The 23,367-nt window shown below is 46.8% G+C and overlaps 1 protein-coding gene and 1 long non-coding RNA gene across 3 annotated transcripts in view; one reads left to right on the top strand and one right to left on the bottom strand.

The window, feature by feature from the left end:
* Window positions 1-715: 715 nt before the first annotated feature.
* On the bottom strand, window positions 716-18,328 carry LOC128325403 (uncharacterized). The gene is made up of 4 exons (XR_008307429.1): window positions 18,214-18,328; window positions 3,084-3,328; window positions 2,853-3,001; window positions 716-1,157 (listed from the first exon to the last, which is right to left on the bottom strand). It is a non-coding gene; the product is annotated as an uncharacterized LOC128325403 (long non-coding RNA).
* Window positions 18,329-18,568: 240 nt separating this feature from the next.
* Window positions 18,569-23,367, top strand: part of SLC6A9 (solute carrier family 6 member 9) — a 65,056-nt gene continuing 60,257 nt past the window's right edge. Inside the window, exon 1 of one of the 2 annotated variants that reach the window (XM_053251115.1) lies at window positions 18,569-18,708. Coding sequence is in view for 1 of the 2 variants with exons in the window: in XM_053251116.1 (XP_053107091.1) it covers window positions 18,700-18,708 (9 nt within the window). In the remaining variant the exon portion in view is untranslated. The remainder of the gene's footprint in view (window positions 18,709-23,367) is intronic. The other variant, XM_053251116.1, reaches the window with a different exon arrangement.

Genomic DNA, 23,367 nt, shown 5'->3' with positions numbered 1-23,367 from the left:
AACCCTGAGATTGGCTTCCAGAGTTCTGCTTTCTGTCCTGTCACCACCAGAGATTCAGCAGACAGGTATACAGAGCAGTATTTTTGGTGGTGACATCAACACTTTGTAATGACCCCCCCCCCAGCAAGGTCCACCTGGCTCCCTCCTATTTAGCCAGGTCTTGAACATCTGTATGTTCAGACTGGCATTTAGTCCTTAATTATCTGTGTTGAGACTGCTTTGATCCGATGCTACCTTATTGTTTTATTCTTTCAGTTGCAATGTTGATCGTGTGCTTTTAACCTGCTTTATAGTTTTGTATTCTGTTGTTGTTGCTCCTGCTGCTGCTGTTTTGTAAGCAGTTTTGGACACAGATCTTTCTGGAAAAGTGGATTATAACTTATACACTGAATAAATGATAATACAGTTCCCCTGCATACAATGCATGTGCATGGTGAGATCCCCATAGGCTCAATTTATTCTGCTTTGCTCAAGATGCTTGGACAGCATCACATGCAGGTAGTGTGCCAGGGCATTTCAGGGAATGGGCACATTTCTCATGTCTGTATCCAGCCCTCCACTTCCACTTGGTCAAGTTATGTGAACCATAAACCCCTTTCCCTTGCTCAGTCAAGATCACAGGTGCCTGCACTGGGAAGAATCATATCCAGTATGTACATTGTACGTTGTTTTTTACGTGGTACAAATGTAATGAACATTGTTTTTTAGTCATGAGGAAAAAATGTTGACATACAGCTAGAAATATTGGATGTGATCCAGTGAAAGATAAAGATAAAACACTGGTTTAACTTTCCCATTTAAATCAATTGGAATTAAATGTGCTTCACTTTGGCTGGATTGTGCTTAATTTATTTAAAAAGCATAATAGTGTTTTACTGCTTGTAGTAGCACTAATTTGTTAGCCACTGTCACTCTCTTTTGATGACACAGAAATAATTTGTTCATTGTTCGTTTCATCACTATGTATCTCTTCAGACACAAATACAATCTTTGTCAACCAGGCATTGTTGCCCCTCAGACAGGAATTAGCAGCTGATTATCACTGTCTACTTTTGTAGCCATGATGACAAATTGAAATGTTGTTGGCTGACTTCTTGATGTATTTTTTCACATCATTGAATTGTAGTTAGCCCTTTTTAAATTCTGCTCTAGCACGCCTGCAGGGAGAGAGACACATTCAGTCTGCAGATTTTATTTTCTGTGCTGCATATTAAACATCATAAATCTCATTCCATTCATATTCTTTATGTTCCCTATCCAGTGCACTGACAGAATCTTCAGTAACACACAGATGTTGCTGTACATTCAACAGTATTGGTGTCTTCTAACCTTAGAGAATGCCGACCTTCCTGCCTTCAACATTATCATATAGAGTTTACCCTTAAATTGGGTAGTGTGTTGCAAAGAATACTGAACAAATGTTCATGAGGACCAAAGATGAAAAGGTCAACATCATTTGGACAGCAGGACCTGTCAAATAATAGTTAAAGCCCAACCATGTTAATATACGTCATCCAGTTATTTTATAATTGATCTCTGGTCACCATTCTGCTGACCTGGGTGAAAGAGGTATGTGGCAGGGCTATGCATCATATTGGAACAACCGTCTTATCCAGTTTGACACAGCCCCCACCTAAAACTTGTTTCTCTTTGAATATGGTAATGTGTCATATATGGAAAACACTGAGGGGGAAAGGGCAGCAGTTATATGATTGACCTATCTAGATGTACATTGTTTCAGTGCCTCCTCAGACTTGCAGCTGCACAAAATATTGGTTCATCTGTGTCTCTAGCCTCTCTGTTCCCTTCCAATCACACTTCTTGTGGGGAGGGATGTAGAAATAATAATTTATTTATCATCATCATCATCATCATCATCATCATCATCATCATTATTAATTCTACTTTGCCTGCCGGTGCTCTTCCACTCCATTACACAAAGTGCCAGCAATGCATGCCCTGTTCTGTGTTCTTAGTTCAGCACATTCCCTCAGGTCTTAGTTCAGCTCTTGTAAGGTGCTTTGCTGCTATTTCCAAGAGCCTGATGCATCCCTTCCTGGCTGCAAACCTCCCCACCCCCAGACTTATCTGCCTTTAACTTGGGAACAAAGTCTTCACAGAAGCAAAGTACCCAAGCAAAGCAGAAAGGTGGGGGTCACCTCCTTCTCAGAAACCCGAGCACATAACTGCATGTACTTTGGGGGACACCATTTTCTCAGAAGGGGTTACTTATGCCTCCAGATATCAAAGTAAAGTAAGAATCTAAGCCAAGCAGAAATGGGAAAGGGGGCTGAGCCCACTTCTCAGAAACCCTGGCACTTCTGCATGAAATAGGGGTTGGTATCAAGATCTAAGAAGGGTTCACCATCAACTCTATTTAAGGGCTACCATGTCTGGAATTTTCATCCCATTCTGACTTAAAATAATATATGTATAGCTAATTTACCATTATTTCCTATGGGCCATTATATCTTCTTCTTCTTCTTCCTATTATTATTATCATTATCATTATTATTATTAATTCAATTTCTAGACTGCCCTTCCAAAAATGGCTCAGGGCGGTTTACACAGAGAAATAATAAATAAATAAAATGGATCAGATGGATCATATGGGGTGATATACCTTCTTTGGAACACTCTCCCCCCCCCCGATTTGTTCAGCCCCCTCCCTGGCTGTTTTTAAGGCCCTCCTTAAGACCCATCTGTTTCGCCAGGCATTTGCCCTATTATTATTATTTTAAAATTAATTGGTATTGGTATTGTTGTTGTTCACCACCTGGAGTCTTTGGATGAGGCAGTATATAATAAAATTTTAATATAATTAATTAATTAATTAATTAATTAATACTAACCTGATGGTAATGCATCAAACAGTTCAATCCAGGCTGGTATTAATATCAGATTAACAATACAATAATTGCTTGCACTGGACTGGAACTGGATCGGATCTGATAAGTGGATCTATGCACAGTCCCAGCATGCAGTCTGTTTCCTCTTTGACCTGAAACATATGAAACAGATATGAATAAAGAATGAAACAGCTAGAATAAAGCAAACCTAACATAAGATCAATGTAAATTAACCTCTCAGATCTGTGACTGATGCAGGGCCCTTGGCTGGATGCATCTGCTGCAGGCCTCTAATTTGTCAGTATTTCTTCATGTTGTCGGGCTCGCTCGCTCTCTCTCTCACTCACTCACTCCTCACAGCCCCTCTGTAGAAGGCTCTCTCTCAGTTCTCTGAGTCTCCTCTCAGTTTTCTACCTCAGATCTTCACTTGAAACATCTCTTCCTCAGATTCTTCTCTCCTTAGTGTCCTCCTCAGATTTCTGGGACAAAAAACCCACAAAAAAACCTTGCATGCATCTGCCAATAGGTTTAACATAAAATGGTCATTCACATGGCTGAAATCCCTGGTGGCTAGGGAGGGCTAGGGGGAAGGCAGGAGTATACCTACCTTCCCACACATGATCATCTTGCTCCTGTAGCCACACTGAGTCCCTGTGCACATGGTAGCTGCTGCAGAGAGCAGAGCGGCTTGCACCCTTCTACCCAGATAAATGGTTGTATAAAAAATCCGGGCTGCCCCGAGGGCCAATCCTGGCTGACTGAGGCCAATCCCAGTGCTTCACACAAGCAGTTCTACCCAGGTAGGGCTGCTTGTGTGAACTACTTTACAGAATTACAGATAGGTTATCTGAGGATCTGTTTATTAACTACAACAGGCATAGCTTTTGTGCAGCTCTTCAGATGTTGCCTCATATTTGGCTAGGTAAAGGTAAAGTGTGCCATCAAGTCGATTTTGACTCCTGGTGCTCACAGAGCCCTGTGGTTGTCTTTGGTAGAATACAGGAGGAGTTTCCCATTGCCTCCTCCCGCACAGTATCAGATGATGCCTTTCAGCATCTTCCTATATCGCTGCTGCCCGAAATAGTATCAGCGGGGATTCAAACTGGCAACCTTCTGCTTGTTATTATTTATTATTATTATTATTTATTTATTTGATTTTTATACCGCCCTTCCGAAATGGCTCAGGGCGGTTTACAATTAAAAACAGAAATCATTAAAAATAATTAAAACAAAAATCATTAAAAACAATTAAAACAGAAATACAAATATAAACACCAATTTAAAAACATCTTAAAAAACAATTAAATTAGTTAAGTCAAGCATTTCCCTGCTGCGCCACTTAATTTGGCTGCATCTCTGCTATCTGTATGCATCAGACACACTCAATGGGTTCTGGGCTAGATCCATTCAGCTAAAACCCCTCAGCTTTCAGACAGTAACTTTATCTATATCAGGCCTTTTCTCTGGGATGGACACCAGCCATCCACACAGTTATTACTCTGAATGTAATACAGCTTTGCTTCCTAAATGTAATACTCCTGTGTTTTCCTTATTCTTGTCCCCCTCACCTTTTCCCTTTAACGGCATGACAGTTTTGGGATGTGGGAGAGTTAAAGCACAGCCCTACATTGTATGGACAGACTAGCACCGTATTCTGTGTAGAGGAGTGGCCAATTATACAATTAATGATGTCAGCACCTGGGGAAAAAAAGGAACATTAAAGATGCCTTCAGAAAGCTGCAGTGCTGGGCTTGGCAAATTTGATTAGGTGGGGAAAGCAAAGAAGCACATTGGAAGAAGGTTGGGGTTGTTTTATCACTTTAATGCAGACAAAGCTATGTTATCTGTAATTTGCCCCCTCGTGCAACAAAAACACACCCATAGGAGTGGGAGCCACAGACCGCTCCCTCTTGCCTCTCTTGCAGCCTGTCCCTCTAAGAGTGGCCCCTCTGATATGTCGATCAGCTGCAGAGGTACTGGTTGCTGGGCTGGGATGATTGTAACGTCTCTTTGTGCCCCTCAGTTCCCAGGAAAGCAGATGCTTTGATCAACTGGCATCCAAAGGCTAGCACAGCACGATATATTCACGTGCAGAGGATCTTCGCCTGTTGGTCCCTGACTCCAGTTCAAGACTGCAGCTGCTTTCCTTTCTGCTTCTGCCACATTGGAAGAACAGTCTCAGAATTCCACCCTGCAAGCATATTCGCTGTTAACACTCCAGTCACTAACGGCTATGTCCTTGTCAGGGTTGCTGCTCCAGGAGGGCAGTTCCACATCAAAGGGACTGGGATTCGTCGTGGTCTGCAAAAAGCAGTGGAAATGAAGTAGGAGGTCTGATGCTCAAAAGGACTTTTATTGGCATCCAGGTACAGGGTTGTTGTCGTGACCCCAAGCCAGACAGTTGTGGTGTTACCCAGCCATCAGTGCCTTGTCTTGCCCAGGGGCCAGCTTGTTGCTTCATCACTGGACCCCCTTGCCCTCTAGCCTTCATGAAGAGGACTGGTAGCCTGCAGAGGTGCACCTAGGTAATTTTGGAGCCTGGACCCAAAGGCCTTTGGAGGCCCCCCGCCCCCCTGCATATTAAGCATCATTATGCTCCACTAGGTAACCACACCACCCAGGACAGACTAAAGGGGATTTGAGGGGGAGGGCAGGAGCTGTGGAGGCCCTGGACTTCGGCCCCAAAGTCCAGGGGTAAGACTGCTTCTGGCGGCCTGCATTACAGGCATAGTCCCAGCGAGAAATGGCCCACAGTCACTTAGCAGCCTCCTGTGGTACCCACTCTCCTGCATTAGCCAGCACTGGGTACTCCCAGCCTAGGGCCTATATAGAGAGCCTCCAACCATCCCCTCCGGCAGCTCCCTTGTCCTCCTGTACTGGGTTGCAGGTATGCAGAAACCCACCCTGAGCTGCTCTGGGCTCACTGTCTCCTAATGCTGGCCATCGGAGGAAGGCTGACTGCCTCAGGCACCTGGGCTAGAATCCAGCACAGTGTAGAGCTCACAGTTCTATTGAGGAAAGATAATCTAATCCTCCTGACTGTCAGCATTCAACAAGGATGGTCAATCAGCAGTCAGAACAGCATTAATGTTTCTGACAACTAAAAATGTTCTAGCTTATGACTGGGTTGACAAGAAATATTTTTGGGAGGGGGGTGTTTTTTCAGCAAATTCAGGGTGGGTGTAGAGAAAACTGGTGGCAATTGACATTTTGTTGTCCAGTTTACTAAATCCCATAAAGATCTCTCTGCCTGCCCTGCATATCTGATCCTCCTGGGTGGAGCTACAAGGATTGTTTTGACTGTCTTGCTGTCTATATTTTGCCTACCAAGTCAAAGGAGGCAAGGGATGTGAGGCAAAAATCAACAAGAAGTCCTGTGTCACCTTTAAGACTAATAACCAATGTATTCCAGCATAAGTTTTCATGGGCAAGGGCAGGCTTCATCAGATGCTCAAAAATGTGTCACTACAGTGTGTGTTTGTTAACAAAGAGTCACTTTTCTTCTTTGAGACATTCCCCACAGTTAAGTACTGGTTGTTCTAATTTTTGTTTATTTGGTGGTGTATTTATTTATTTAACACAACACACTTTTATACTGCTCAAAACTTTAGTCTCTGGGTGGTTCACAATAAAATACAAATTAAAACAGAATTAAAATGTTAAAACATTAAAATTTAAAAATTTGACACAATGTTAAAACTATTTTAAAATGTGAATCTAATTAAAAGCCTGGGTGAACAAATGTGTCTTAACGGCCTTCTTAAAAGTTGTCAGAGATGGGGAGGCCCTTATTTAAGCAGTGAGTGCATTCCAAAGCCTTGGGGCAACAACGGAGAAGGCCCATCCCTGAGTAGCCACCAAATGAGTGGCTACTGCAGATGAAATTCTCCAGATGAACTCAATGGGCAGATGGGCTCATGGCAAAGAAAAAGTTTTAAATACCCAGGGCCTAAGCTGTTTAGGGCTTTATAGGTTATCATCAGCATCTTGTATTTTGCCAGGGAGTTATTAAATACATGGCTTCATGCCACGGGGTACCTGAAGAGTGAATCTGCTTTGCAGCAAATTAGCAAGATGTTTAATTTGGGGGATTAAATTGACAGTTCACATAGATGTCGGCTCCTCCCCGCACTCCCTAGCAGATCTTTTCCCTATTTGCTCCAGGTTTTTCCTCCAACCAATCACAAATCATACCACAGAGGAAGAGGCAAGAGAGTGGGGTTGTTGTTGTTTTAGTTTGACAGCTAAGAGTGGAAGGACGGCATGACGAGTTGCCAAGCAGCTGGATCGAACAGGAGGAAGCGGAACCCTTGCCTTTGTGAGTGACTTCCTTCATCACCTCATGCCCCCCACCCCACACACAACCCTAATGGAAGCAGCTCAGACAAAACGGGGTTCAGGTTACATTCATTCTGCATATCTAAAGCCTATGTAAAACATAGGAAGACACACATTTTGCAGTTTGTGCTTGTGTTTAACTCAGGAATTTCTCCCTCCCCCTCCCTTTCTGGACTCCCTCAACAGAGTCTCCCCAATCTGCAACAACACCTCCCCCCCCCACCCCCGCCAGCGCTTGCACTTAGAGCAGACCATACCCCAAACAGCTGTCAAACTCCCCTTCACTGAGTTTTGGGAAACGCGGATTTACTGGCATGACCACCCCACACATAACAGAGAAACTGTGGGACAAAACAGAAGCCCCAATTTTGATTTTGTTTTCAAAAGCCTCTGAAACTAGAGGATTTTTTAAAAGCCAGACATACTTTGGGCTAAGCCAGAAAGCACAACCTCCATTCAGGGGGGAAAGAAAGTCCTGTCTGTCCTGGTCCCTGATAGCCTGTAGGGATTTTGGGGTAAATCCAGCTAATATGTGGACTGGCACACTCCAATCCGGAGTGGATTTGAAATAAAAGCACTGTCTCTAAAGCCTCCTGGAAACCTATCAGCAGCCAGAGTAGTTCTTTCAAAACAGGAGTAATATGATATCTCCAAGATGACCCAGAGACCAACCTGGCTGCCGCATTCTGGGCCAACTGCAGTTTCCAGACTATGTACAAAGGCAGCCCCACACAGAGCACATTGCGGTAGTCAAGTCTAGAGGTTACCAGCATATGTACCACTGTTCTGATCTCAAAAAACGGATGTAGCTGGTGTATCAGCCGAAGCTGATAGAAAACACCTCTGGCCACTGCCTCAAGCTGGGACACCAGGGAGAGGCTTAGATCCAGAAACACACCCAGACTGCGTACCTTTTCCTTCTGGGGAAGTGTGACCCCATCCAGACCTGGCAGATCAAAATCGTCTTCCAAGTTCCAATTCTGCACAATAAGTACTTCTGTTTTATCTGGATTCTTTTTCAGTTGGTTATCCCTCATCCAGCCCATCACCATCTCAAGGCAGGCATTTATGGAGGTTATGCCTTCTCCTGATGATGCTGACATGGAGAAATAGATTTGGGTGTCATCAGCACACTGATAACACCCTGTACCAAATCTCCTGCTGATCTCTCCCAGAGGTTTCATGTAGATGTTAAACAACACTGGAGACAATATGGAGCCCTGAGGGACACCATACAAAAATTCACATTTTGCAGAGCAACAGTCTTCAAGGGACACCATCTGGAATTTGCCCAAGAGGTAAGAGCGGAACCACAGTAGAGCAGTGCCTCCCACCGCCAACTCTCTCATACGCTCAAGAAGGATACTATAGTAAATAGTGTTGGAAGTTAAGGACTTTGCGCTGTCTCATGTCTCAATGACAGAGGGGGACAGACTAGTGAGTCAGAGGGCTAGAGAGGTCAAGACATTGGTCATCCCTTCTCTACTGCTCTGACACTATCCCTTTGGTATGTAGATTGCTACTCTTAGGGACTGATTTACTTCCTGCCTGCCTGCCACTTCCTCTTCCTTTTCTCTCCCTTGCAACATGCAAGCTCCTCTCTCTCTCTGCACCATGTGTGCAGAGATGCATCCATGTGCATCCAGCTAGCTAGCTAGATTAGAGATCCTATCTCGCCACTTTACTATCTAGAATGGATAAATAATTCACTAATAAATAATTCACTAATAAATAATAAATAAATAATAATAAATAATAAATAATAAATAATTCACTAATAAATACTCCTTATATTGATTTGAAACTATGAACTGGCTCCAAGTTGTTTTACTCTTAGCATACATGCATGCCTGGGCAGACTCCGCTGTGTTGTGCCTCTGTGCACTCTGCTATATTAGAAGGGTATCTCTTACCAGAGAGAATTCCCAACAAATAGTATTGAAAGCCACTAAGAGGTTCAAAAGGACTGACAGAGTCACACTTCCTCTGTCAATTCTCAATTGGAGATCATCCATCAGACCAACCAAGGCAGTCTCCACCCCATAGCCCGCCCGAAAACCAGTTTGAAATGGGTCTAGACAATCAGTTTCCTCCAAGACTGCCTGGAGCTGGGAGGCCACCACCTTTTCAATTACCTTGCCCAACCATAGAAGGTTGGAAACAGACCTATAGTGGCTTAACTCTGAGGGATCCAACAGAGGCTTCTTCAGAAGAGCTCTTTAATTGCCTCTTTAAGACAAGGAGGCATCCTGCCCTTCCTCAGAGAAGCATTTATGATCTCTACTAGGTCTTCTACAACAATCACCCTGCCATATAATATAAGCCAAATTGGGCAAGGGTCAAGAGAACAGGTGGTACCCTGCACTGTGCCAAGCAGCTTGTCCATATCCTCAGGAGTCACACACTGAAACTAATCCAGCCTAACTACATAAGAGGAGTTGCTCGACATCTCTGCATCATACACTGCAGTAATTGTGGGCTCTGAGTCTAAGTTGACCCAAATATGAGATATTTTATTGACAAAGAAATCATTAAAACAACATCACAGTAAGTAATTGTTGGTTCCAGATTCTGATTCAAGTGGAAAGGGGCACGTACTAGTCCTCTCTCAACCCTGAACAACTCCACTGGGCGTGAGCTTGCAGACACCCAGATATTATTGGCAGAAAAGAATATCTTTGTATCGCCTGAGCATCGATCTTCAAATGTGCTCTATGTTGTAATCTGTCAGATTCGAGTCGGGTGTTTCTGCACTTGCGTTCCAGTCATCTACCTTGCCGCTTCAGCCCCTGTAGTTCTTCCTTACCAAAGGGCCAGTTTCAAAGCGGGGTAGGTGAGGACACTTAGGAGCAGCGTTCCCTCTAAGGTGTGCACGTGTGTGCACACTCACACATTTTTTTATGTCCACTCAGTTAATTTTAGATACCGCTCAGGTTGAATCAGGAAGGCCCCATTTTGAATGCATGTGCGCGCATACTGCCTTGATACTGTTGCCCAGAACAAAATCCATTCTGCACACAGATGAAAAATGTTAGAGAGAACACTGCTTAGGAGTGATCATCATGTCTACTGTGCTGGTGAATTTGCTGTTCCAATTCTCCACCAGGGCATCAAAAGGGTTGCCAGCAGAGTCAACACTAAGTCCTTCCAAGGCTTCTTGGAATCCTATTGGATCCAATAACCTTCTTGGGCGGACCATCCTAATAGGCCCCTCACCCCTGCAGAGGTGGGATGTGATTGTTAGTCCAACCGTAACCAGATGGTGGTCCGTCCATGATAATGGGGAAATCTCAGAAGTCCCCACCCACAACAGCACCCTGATCAGAGTGAAAGACCAAATCAAGTGTGTGACTAGCAATATGTGTCAGACTTGGGATAGGCCCATAGTTGTCATGGCTGCTATGAACTACTGAGCTGCCCCAGACAAATTGGTCCTGGAATGAACATTGAAGTCCCCCACCACCACAAGCCTGGGGGACTCCCAACACTAGACCCCAGTGATGTTGTCAGTGCCCCCAGACCTCCAGTACATTATGTACTAGAAGGGAATGCCCACTGAAATACACTGGTTCCTTCCAAATGGCCATTCAGAAATTCAGTGCATTACTATGGCCATTTGGAAGGAACCAGTGCATTTCAGCAGGCATTCGTTGTCATTCATTTTAGGATGTTCTGACATTAGTCCACCATAGAACTTGCATGCTGACGGTCCCAGGTTCAATCCCTGGCTGCATCTCCAGTTAGGGTTGGGAAAGACTCCTGCCTGCAACCTTGGAAAGCTGATGCCAGTAAGAATAGATAATACTGAGCTAGCTGGACCAAGGCTCTGACTTGATATAGGGCAGCTTCCTATATTCCTAAGAGAGGAAGAATCATAATAAACAGTCAGAATAGCAAGAGCAGCACATTACTTCCACGTAGAAAGCCAAGGTCTTTGTGTCTCTGCTGAGACCCGGGCGGGGTGGGGGGGCAGGAAGTACCAGGATTGCATCCCTGCCCATCCCTGTAGCACTACACCACTGGCCAAGCCTGCAACCAAGTCTGTCAGCTCAGTTAGGGACTCCATTAGGCAGTGGGGTGATCAGTACACCAGCAGAAGTCCCAGTCTATCCCTGGTCCCCAAACTTAAGTACGAACATTCAATATGGTTTGACACTTCAACAGGGATGCTGATCATGGAGATGTTCTTGTAGGCCACAGCCACTCCACCTCCCTGCCCACATCCCCACTCCTGCTCTTCAATAGAGTACCCTGGAGGGAGAAGCTGGGACCAGCCCGGCCACCAGCCTCCCACAACCAAGTCTCTGTGATACATACAAGGTCAGCCCCTTCATCCAGAATCAGATCATGGGTGATTTCTGATTTATTCAGGACTGACCTGGCATTGCAAAGGAGTAAGGTGAGGCTCTCTGGGTGGTTGGCACTGCCCCCCAAGATCAAAGAGCTGGCAGGATAGCCAGAAGGGGAAACAGCTAGGAGATTTCTGATTTCCGTTACCCTGTAACGGCCTGCTGACTTGCCAACATTAGTTCTTCTGTTCCCCACCATCACTGGAATAGCTGCCCCATAATCAGTGGATACTCCCCACCTCCAGACAAACCTAGACACATTATAAACCAATCTCACCTAAGACTTAAAGCAGAAGCCAAAATATGAAGTACCCACCCACCACAGCCAAACACACTGGGCCAGGAGGCCTGGCCCTGGCTATCCCCCGAAGTGGCTCCCCTAAAGGGGCAGCCCCCTTTTGGTGTCGCCCCTTCGGTGGCGGGCCCGCCACCACAGGCAGTGTCCCTATATAGGCCCAGAGTTGGCTACTCTGGGCAGGTGGTACAAAGAAACCAGGGCCCCAGTCTTGCATAAACTCCCTGAAAAGCAGCAGCCATCAGAGCCCACAGTCCCACAGGTGAAGCAGCGGGCACCAGCAAGTAGGAAGCAAGCAAGTTGCTTAGTGTTGCACACAGCAGCAACAGACAGACAGCAACCCAGGCTCATATCCTGGGGGCGTCCAGGAAGCAGGTAGTCTCTTCTTCTCCTGCAGGGCTTCTGGATATCCGGGATAGTCTTCTGAGGCTTGTTCCTGCCTTATGAAAGCAAAAGGAGAATGCACTCTCAAGTTTCCTTGCATCCTCACCATGTTGTATTTAATCTTCTGGTCATGTTCCCTCTGTTTCCAAAGGAAACAGTCCCAGACTACCCATTGTCTATTACACACACACACACACACACACACACACACACACACACACACACACACACTTTGCAAGGAATGGTTGCCTTCAGCTTAAATAAAGGTGTCCAGGTGAGGACTGTTGAGAGAACTGTTTTACTGCATAATAAAAACGCAGGTGTTATTCAGTTGTTACAAGGGGTTTGAAATCTTTCTCCCAGTCTGCACACTCATTGCAGGGAAATATAATTTTCTAAAGACTAAGCTGCAATATTTGTCCTTGGGGGAACATGGAATCTCCCTCCAAAGTTTGCACATCCTTTGGTTTGTTTTTTTTTTTTTTTTTATAAATTAAATCAAGTACTGTAATGTACTGCATATTTTCCTTTCCTGAAATATACCATTTCTGCCCTCCTTGCTAGTGGCCGTTTGGCTGGGTGTACTGCGGTTGTGCCAGAGTGCATCACATGCATGTATTGGCTAGTGTCCTTGACCTCACTGGTGACAATCAACATACTCCTCATCCCATGCTTGGGCTGATTTAGTTTTTAATATATATTTTAATGGATTTGTCTTGCTGTAGAATCCCTCTACAGAAAGACTAATCTTCCTGCTGCTTCCAAATAATTGCTGTGAGGACAGGATATTTCAAGCTAACCCATATTCTCCCCTCCCTTTTGGTTGTCATTTGGAAAAGACCTGAAGAACTTCAGGGATATGATAACGCAAAGCATCACAATATTTATTTCTATTTCTTTGCTTAGTGAATTTAATTGCCCATTCTGCTAATGTGTTCCAAGCACCTGGTTAAACAGTTTCCTGAGATTAAGATCTTATCTTTCCCATTAATACAAACAATCATTATATACCCCATTAGTTATTCTAGAGCTACTAGGTCTCTATTATTTGCAAGGCAGTGAGGTGAATAGCTGACCTTAGAATTGTTCCCATGGGGAGGGGAAGAAATCAGATTAGGCAAGCATCTAGTGATCAGACCAAAAAAGCAGCAGTAAATCCCAATGGTCAGAAGAGTCACATTTTAGAATGCAGGAAAATACATTATGAAACAAGCCATGGAAAAGACACTGACTGATGCAGAAGCTCGTTAGGGATATGGCCATGGATTGGAGGCTAACCAAGAGTCCAATGCTCTAACCACTATGCTATGTAGCCAGATCTCTGGATCTGTAGCCAGCTATCCACTTACCTGCAAAACTCCCCACTGTCAGAGCAAAAAAGCCCCCCATGGCTGTTCTTCCTGCAACGGCCAGTTTGAAAAAGGAGGCAGAGGGATGCTAAACTGGAAACAGTGATGGGGGGGGCACCAACCCAAATAGCTGCTTGAGCAATGAGGAAGGGTCTTTGAACATCTCCTTGACAAACTGATATTTAGGATGGTCAGGGGCGTAGCAAGGTTGGAGTGGGCCCAGAGATGAGATTTTAAAATGCCCCCACTCAAAGTCCAAGGCCTCCACATACCCCAGGCCCCCAAGGAAGGATTTAAGTCTGATATTTCAAAATAAGTATGCTGTCTGGAAATACATTTCACTGAATACACACACGCACACTTCACAATATATAGTGATATACATTGAACTGAATACTGTATATTTGTGCTACTTCTAATGCCTAGAACACACTAGAAACACTAATTATTAAAATGGGCCCCTCATTGCAGATTAGCAAAGGAGACATTCAACCATGCAGTGTGAGCCTCTGTATGTTTTTTTCTCAGAATTCTGAACAAATTCAGTCAAGTTTGATTCCAGGAGGCAGGGGCGTAACAAGGCTGGAGTGTGGGCCCAGAGACAAAATTTTAAAATGGGCCCCTCGCTGATACACACACACACACACTTCACAATATATAGTCATGTGACTTGCTTCTGGGGGGCCCATCGAGGCGTAGGGGCCCCCTAGGCAGCCGCCTCCCCTTGCCTAATAGTAGTTATGCCCCTGCAAGGAGGTTTTTCACGCGGGGCTTTTAAACCCCTTTAACACACATCTCCTCTGGAATGGAGGTGCTGCATTTACATGTTGGCCAGATTTACCCTGAAGTCCCTGCGAGTTATTGGGGAGCAGTTCACACACAATTCAGGTTTTTCACTGCTGGCTAGAGTGTAGCCTGATTTATATCCAGAGTAAAAAAAAATCCACTATTTTGCAGAGGGTCTGCAGAGAACTGTGGTGGGTAAGGGCAGGGGTATAAATATTTTAAATACATACATACATACATACATACAGTACATACTTTGTAGGAGTAGATTGTCTTAACTGTTTTTGCTTATTTTGCTGTTATGCTGGTCAAAGACTGAAATAAAGACCATGCCTATGTCTATTAACACAGTAGGCCATATTGGAAAGACATGTTCCCACATGTTCCCACTCCCAGGGTCAGAACAGCTTGAAAACAGTTATGCTGCATCTGATCAAAGTTCTGTCCCATCTGGCAGTATCCATTTGCTGCCTGTGGCCAGCCAGGTGCTTTGTGAAACCTACAAGCAGGTATTGAAGGCAAAAGCCTTCACCTGCCACCCAGCAACTGGCATTCTGTAGCATGATCTGGAGATTTAATTGGGCAGGGGTGGCCCTTTAATGAGGCGAGGTGAAGCAGTTGCTTCAGGTGGTGGATTATGGAGGTGTCAACAGGGCAGAAAAGTACCCCCCAACCCCCACTATTGCCACTGGAACAGCTTTTGGGGATTGTTCTGACATTTGGAGCCCCTGGTGGCGCAGTGGTAAAACTGCTGCCCTGTAACCAGAAGGTTACAAGTTCGATCCTGACCAGGGGCTCAAGGTTGACTCAGCCTTCCATCCTTCTGAGGTCAGTAAAATGAGTACCCAGAATGTTGGGGGGCAATATGCTAAATCATTGTAAACTGCTTAGAGAACTTCCAGCTATAGAGCGGTATATAAATGTAAGTGCTATTTGTAAATGTTGTAAGGAAGGAGCATCTCTCCTCACACTCTTTGCAAAGCTTGCAAGAGGCATGAGGAGTGAAGACAAAACTGCTAGCAAGTAGCAACCTTTCCTTCTCCTGTCTGCCATGAACATCCAAAGCTTGCAAGAATCCGTTTTGAAAGGAGACTGGCCCCCACCAGGGCATGGAGCCGCAAGGCAGCATTTTGTGCCTTGCCTCAGGTGCCATAATAGCTTGGGCCACCCCTGGAACTGATGGCTCCTAAATGTGGGTGGTGGATCTTAAAACAGAATCAGCTTTAAAGTTGCATGGGGGGAGCACAGTGGATGCCATCCCTCTATGAGGTCTTAATTCCTCCAGGATTCAGCTCCGCCACCTCCTGCTTAGCTAAGTTCATTTGCCTCCCTTCTCTCTCCTGACTTCTTCAGTGGACACAAGTGGCAATGGCCGACCAGGAATTGGCTAGTTGCTGTTCCCTCTGGAGCCCATCCTTGGGACATTTGTCACTTTAGTCCATTTGCTGAGCAATTTTGTCCAATTGCTGAGTTTTGCCTTCAAACTGATCTTAGATTTTTTTGGGGGGGGGGTGGTACAAGACGAGAGGATGTAGCCTTCCTCTTCCCCCAATATACCCATGATGCAACAGGAGGAACGCTGGTAGTAGTGTAGGATAGTAGATATAGGGCAGTAACAGGTGCTCTCTCCTTAGTCAAGACGTCCTCAGATGTGATGCTAAAGACAGCGGAAGCATAATCTACTACATTGCAAAAGAAAAAAGGGGAAAAAGGCGCTATACTAGTAGCTACTACAGTCCAGTTTCAGAATGATTGCACCACCCTCACTGCTTTAGTATGCGGAGGCAGGTTCTCCTCAAAGGCAGAAGCATCAATTACAGTGAGTCTAGACGTCGGAACTGGAAAGAAAACTGCTCATTCTGCGCCCGAAAGGAATGGCCGTACAGCGTACACTACAGCCCACAGAAGGAAGGAGGGAGCGAGGGACGGGAGCAAGACTCTTTCTCCTCCAGTGGCTCCCTAGTGAAGAATGGCAAGAGAAAATGGTTTCCTCCAGTCTCTTAAGCTTATTCCGTTCAAAACCACCTACAAGTTACCCTGGAGTCTGGGAGCCTGAACCGCTATAGTGGTGCGATCCTGAACACGCTTACTTGATTCAGTGGGGTTTACTGTCGCGTAAGCATGAGCAGGACTGAGCTACAAGTGTAACAGGCACTTGCCAAGAGAACGTGAGGGAGCTGGAACTGTCTGCAACTGTCACAGCGAGTAGTGAGAGCTGGAAGCTTGCGTTCTGCATTGACACTTGTGGAGTGGGTTCTGTGGAATAAGGGTCAATTGAGCACTGTGCTGGCATTTGCGATTGCCAGAGGAAGAAGAATCGCAGGACGCGTGGACACTCTGCCTCGGAGCAATATGCCACTTGCCTTTTGGGGCAAACCACGACCCGCTGCATTTTGCTCCGGAGGAAGAGAGGCTGCTGGCAGTCGAGGTGGGTGGCGATCCGGGAAATGTCTGGACCTGCCCCATTTGCCGCTGAGGAGCAGAAACTAGTAGTATGCTGTGCTTTTTGCGGCGATTCTGATGCAATGCAAGCCTTCTCATCTCTCCTGCCCCAACTCTCCCGCCCTGCGAGCAGACACAAGATGTGCCGGCAGGGGGCGGCAGTGCACACAATCCTGAGGTTCACAGACTAGATTGAAACATGAATGCCACGTAGCAAGACCCAAATCTTGAGCAAATTCTGTGGACCAAGTTACAAGGGTTGTGGGGGAGATGAAACTTGCTCGCTCTGGGGCAAAAGCAGACATGCCAGGATCTGAGTGAGGAGGGCTTTCCCGCTTCTTCCCTCTCACTGTTCCATCATGTAGGCTTTCTGGGATGGATTTTGGTTAAGGATGAGGTGAGGTGAGGCGAGGCGGGGGTGGGGTGGGGGGCGGAGCCCAGCATTTGTCTGAACCGCAGACCAAGGCTGCAAATGCGATCTGCTTCCTGGCGTGATACACCAAGCCAGATGGACTCTCGGTCCTGGCTAGCAGGTGATCGAAGACAGAGAACGTCAAGGCGCTGCGAGCCGAGGCTCGGCAAGCACGGTGCCCGTCAGGTAGGAAGGACGCAAAGACAGCCAAGAGCGGCATGGCGTATTCAAGGACCGTAGGAATCCGCCTTATACGGAGTCTCTAGCTCAGTATTATCTGCACTACCCGACAGCAGCTTCTCCAAGGTTTCAGGCAGAAGTCTTTCTCATCCCTACCTGGAGATGTCAGGGATTGAACCTGGGACTTTCTGCATGGAAGGCAGATGCTCTACCCCCAAGCTAGAACGGTTCACATTCACAACACGCCCGTTAAGTCTTTTACTATGGGGTCTGGATAGGGCCGTAGATGGCGCCTGTACAGGGATATTGTGACAAGACAGCTTACTTATTCAGATGCCTGATTAGTATGATGGGGGTTGGGAGGGCGTGCCACCCCAATAGAGTGTGTGTGTGTGTGTGTGTGTGTCCTCCCCACAGCCACCCCCGCAAGGGGTGTGACCCCCAAGGGGTGTCCATGGTGCTGCTTGGAGCGGGGTTGCGCAGAAGAGGGTGTGATGCTAACTACCGCCGGCGCGCGTGTCTTCCTGCTTATGCATCGATGTGCCACATGTTGCCACGATGAAGCGTACATGTCGCTTTGTGCGCGATACGCTTCCTCCTGTGCGTGCCCTCAGCGTCTGTGCGTGGCCATGCATGCCTATACAGCTGCCCAAAGCGATTCCTTCCTACGGCCACGCGGCGCCCCGGTGTTTGTAGGCACCCGGGCGCGCGCACCCCGCTTGTGCGCCCAGCCCTGTGCGAGCCCTGGAGGTGTGTGTTTTCCTTGCCATGCGGGTAGCAACAGTATTTATTTACGCGCCGACGGGGCCGAATGGGCCCTCTCTCTCACCAGCGAGCCCTCTCTTCACCGCAACCAAGTCTCTGCTGCTGCCCCCGCCCTAGAGCCTGACGGCGCGCGGCAGACGGAGGCAGCGCGCGAGGCGCAGGGGGTGGGTGGGTGCGCTGTCGTTGTCGGAGAAACAGGATTGTCCCAATCAACACGAGGGGCGGGGTCGGCTGGGCGGAGCCCGAGGCGGGAAAGGCGGGACGTGCCTTCTTCACTCCTCTATCAAAACTTTCATTAAAGTCGGCGGCCCCCGAGCCCCCACGGGCAGACAGCGAGTGTCGGTAGCCACCCAGAGCTATCCTCCCGCTTGACGCGCAGCCGGGCTCAGAGAGGGAGCGCCGTGACAGCTGCCAGTGGAGGCGAGGCCAAGGACGGAGTACGGTTCGGGCTGATGCAATTTTCCCTTTAAGCAGATCCACCTTGACAGCGCGCCTGAAAAGCCCGGGTGAGGCACGCGCGCGGGGACCAGCAGGCGGCAACAGGATCGGCATGGAGAGGGTAAGGAGAGTACCCAGCAGCGAGGGCCCGATCCGAGAGGTTCTCCGAGCCCGGGGCGCGATGGAGGAGGAGTGCGCGCGCGCGCCTCTGTAAACGAGGGAAGGGGAAATCAAGCGGTGTGCAGGAAGTGCCGGAGAACAACGTGCTGCTGGGGCACCCGCTGGCTTGTTGGGGAGCCCAAGGCAAAGGTGCCGCTCCTAATGTGTTGCATCTAGCCAGCTCCCGCTATTCTGCAAGGAGCTGTCTCGAGCCTTCATCCTTCAGGGGAAGGCTTGGAAGAGGTACCCGGCGCCGCCGCAGCCCAGGTGCTGGAGCTTGGAAAGCGGGCTCTCGGAGCCTGAATCTTAGAGGGGTAGTGCCTGCGGATGGAGCGGCTGCCCGGCCGAGCAGAGTGAAGGGGTATCTGGCCTGGGAAAGGTGGAGCCGTTCGACGCTTCTCGGGGCCAGGGCGAGGGGCTCCGCGCGCTGTAATTTTCCACCCCGGCATGTGCAGGGGCGGAGCGCGCAGCAACTCCCACGTGGCAGCTGATGTAACCCCCCCTTTTCTTGGCCCCCCTCCGCTGCCTTTAAAGGGATCGCGCACCCTCTCCGGCCAGGTGTTCCGAGCTCCTCTGGGGTTGAGCTTTCCCCAAATTGGGGTGTTTTCCAAAGCCGGCGGATGGAGGACCCAGTACTGGGGCCGTGATACCGTAAACATAAGGAGTGGAGAGACGGGTATGAGGTTGAAGGCTCGCTTAGCACTAAAGCGCCGTCCCGCAGTTTGGGATACTATCATAACTGTTGCCAGTCCTCCCTCCCTCCCTCTCTTGGGGATCAATATCGAGGAGAAAAGTTCCGGTTTCACTTGCCAGCTTCAACAACCAAAGCGTGCTTCATAATACATTGTATTCTCGCTGCCCAGAGTAAATATAAACACACCCTGAACTAGCAACCTAAACTTGCAGGACCGTAATTAACACAGTAATACAGTATATGCAGATCTTGTAGGAAAACAGATTCCACAGGATGCATATCTTATTGCAGCAGGGTGGAGTAGCTGTAGATCTCTTCAGTGAATTAGTGAAGTACCTTGCCACAATAAAACATCAAAAACTTAAAATGTTTCTAAATGGTAGATTAAGTAATGAAGATTGACTGAGAAGCACAAAGCTTTCTCCATACTAAAAACCAGAGATGATCAAACAAACAAACAAACACACACACACTTTATCTTCACAATATGTACTTCCTTCAAAAAGTTGTGGGGGGGGGGAGCAGAGAATCTTGTGGCACTTTAAAGACAAAACAAATGTGTTAGCAGGAGTTCCAAACTTGCGGCACAGTTCTCCAAATGTTGCTGAACTACAACATCCATCATCCCCAGCCACAATAAATTGAGCTGTATTTCAGCAACATCTAGAGTACCACAGGTTAGGAACCCCTTTGTTACAGCACAAACTTTCAGGGGGCAGAGCCCACTTTGCCAAAGGCACAAACTATGGTATACCCTAAGTAGAAAGAAAGGTCCATTCAAGATACCAGAGAACTGTTTTGGTTTTGGTGCAATAAATTAACATGGCTATCAGTTTGGAATTGCAAATAGGAATTGTACAAAGTTTTGTTTCCAAATGAAAGGAGGATAAACTCCACCAGATCCCATTGCAGCCTTGCCAGTGGAGCAGCAGACACGAGCTGGAATTAACAAATCTCTGGATGAAATCCCAGATGCAGCCCCCTGAGCTCATCTTGAGATGGTCATTTTCATCCTTGAGAAGATATCGGTGTAATCCGCCCTATTATATATAAACCATGCTTGTATAATGTGTTTCAGTGGCAGATTGTTAGCATCATTCAGATGCTGCCAGAGTGGGTGGAATGCACCCCTGTTTTCCAGGAACTGGACTAAGTGGCTCAAATAGCCATCCTAGGGAAGTACTCATTGCACTAAGCTAGCTCTGAATGGTGAATAAATCAGTTGTAAGTATTGAGATATGATTGCTGTTAATGTATCACTTTGGTCAAGCTGAAGCCAAACCTTCCCATAGTATCATGTGTGATATATTCCCATCAGCTCTAATAGGACCCTGCACTCCTCCCAAAGTCATCACTGGCTCTTCCAAGGTAACTTTGCTGACCTTTCTGCAGAACTGATCTCCCTACAGCTGTGATGTGTGGCTGCTAGTCTATTCAGTTGGCAAAGACAGTGTTGGCAAAAGAACTCCCAACATTTCCTTAAAATGCAAGGACATGTCAGTTCCTCATGGCTCTGTCACATGGGCAAGGTGGGCGGTCCATTCAAGAGATTGTCTGGGGTCTGTGACAAGTGGCTCTGAGACACAGTGCCATCCCTGGGCACTGCTCCCCCGTGTCCTTTTGTGAGATGTCCCTGCCTTTTTGCGGGATTCTTATTGCACTTCCTAGTTTTTGGCATGGCAGTGAAGGAAACGTTTCTACATCCCAATTCACTAGGAGTTTGTTGGCAGGACAAGGGCTGCTCAAGTATGAAAAGGGAAACATCATTCTGGTCTCTGTCCAGAGTGGGGGAAGCTGATTCAAGCTTAGGGGTGGAGTTAGATCCCATATCACAGAATACCTTCTGTGTCACCTTGTTCTAGCCTCCCACTATAGCATACAGTTTTTCTTGTCTGATCCCTGGCAGCTTGAGGGAGTATCTTTCATGTCCTTCCTCGTACTTAGGACACTGAAGCAGAAAGGGCCTCTGTTCCAGCCTCTCCTGAGTGACCCTCTGGTTGCACAACCTCTTCTCTGACCTCAGAGCATTCTCTGTTGTGCTGCATTTCCATCTTGGTTCCTTGGCCAGTCACTTTACTGCATAAATGTTTTCTTTCATTCCCCCCCCCCCCCGAAGTGAAATTGTCAAACTTGTTCTCTTGCTCTGGGCAGGATCATGTGCTGTCCAGATTTTTGGGAGCAATGCATTTGCCTCAGGCAGGATCCTGAGCTGTTTGCGGGTGGACTTCTGTTTCAAACTCTTCTCTGCTTGGACAGTGGCAGTTTTGGAGAGAGATGTCATTTTGTGTTTTTGACAGGGCCTGTTTCCCGGTTGAAATATGACAGATACTTCACCTTTAAGGAACACTGTGAAGGCTCCTGTACCTAGCTCCCACATACCCAAAGCTAGGAATGTGCTGCACTTAAAAAAAATAAATCCGCACCAAGGCATGCATGCATGCACACACATATACAACTTTGTCATTGGGAGGAGTCAAAATCTATGCTGGGGCACTAAAGTTTTTCTTCGTGAACATAGAAAAACCCTCCTATTTCCCTGCTAACTGGACAAAGAGGTGCCTTTTAAAGTGGTGCATCTATTATGTTTAGCAGTGGGGGGGAAGCAACTGTCCCTATTCAGCCCAGCACAGCATCCTCCCAGTGTCATTTTGTTAAAAAAGTAGTCTATCACTATTGATTAATTAATAAAATAATAATAATGCATCACCGTTTTTGCTTCTGGGATTCTGTGAGACACTTCCAAGCTGAATTGTGCATCCACACATACTAGAAACTTACTTTTTCTGCCATAACCAGTAACTACTAACACTGGCCTAGTTCTCACAGTCATTTGAATCCAGGTTTCATGTGGGCTACTGACATTAGTATGATTGTGTAAACCCATGCCAAGGTGCTTTATTACCTGAGATGAATCTGAGATTCCTGCCTTGGCATGGATTCACAGGATCACGCTAATGTCAACAATTCACATTGAACCTAGGTTTGAAGGATTGTGTGACCCAGGCCATTGTCAGAATGCTGAATTCCATGCCTAGAATTAATGTAGTGACACTCACACAAGAATGTGCCATTATATTAATCTGTAGTTTGTAGATCTGTATCTGTCATTGCTTTGCTCCACACTAATAACCTCTAATGCAGATTAGACTTGCTAATCCATCTTTTAACAGTTAGTGCACTGCAGTGGTTACATGAGCGACCTGTGAATCAAGGTCTGATTCAGATCTTATCTTTTGTTATTGACTCTGTAGGTAGCACCAGGTGAGCCTCTATCAGTGCCCCTCCAACCTGCAATACAGGGTTAATAATACTGACCAACTGTCCAGAGTTTTCATAAGTACAGTAGACATAATGTATATGATATGTTTAAGAACTCTAAAATGTATTACAGTATTATGTATTAATGTACATAAGAACATAAGAAGAGCCCTGCTGGATCAGGCTCAAGGCCCATCTAGTCCAGCATCCTGTTTCGCACAGTGGCCCACCAGATGCCACTGGAAGCCACAGGCAGGAGTTGAGGGCATGCCCTCTCTCCTGCCATTACTCCCCTGCAACTGGTACTCAGAGGCACACCCATGAGGCTGGAGGTGGCCCACAGCCCTCTGACTAGTAGCCATTGATAGACCTCTCCTCCATGAAGTCATCTAAACCCCTCTTAAAGCCATCCAGGTTGTTGGCCGTTACCACATCCTGTGGCAGAGAGTTCCACAAGTGGATCACGCGTTGTGTGAAAAAGTACTTCCGTTTGTTGGTCCTAGACCTCGTGGCAATCAATTTCATGGAGTGACCCCTGGTTCTAGTGTTGTGTGAGAGGGAAAAGAATCTCTCTCTCTCCACTTTCTCCACGCCATGCATGATTTTATAGACCTCTATCATGTCTCCCCGCAGTCGTCTTTTTTCTAAACTAAAAAGCCCCAGGTGTCG

This window comes from Hemicordylus capensis, chromosome 4, assembly GCF_027244095.1.
Source record: "Hemicordylus capensis ecotype Gifberg chromosome 4, rHemCap1.1.pri, whole genome shotgun sequence".
NCBI classification, from domain to species: Eukaryota; Metazoa; Chordata; class Lepidosauria; order Squamata; family Cordylidae; genus Hemicordylus; species Hemicordylus capensis.
Note: the sequence above shows the minus strand (reverse complement) of the source record. Positions and strands in the feature narration are given on the sequence as shown.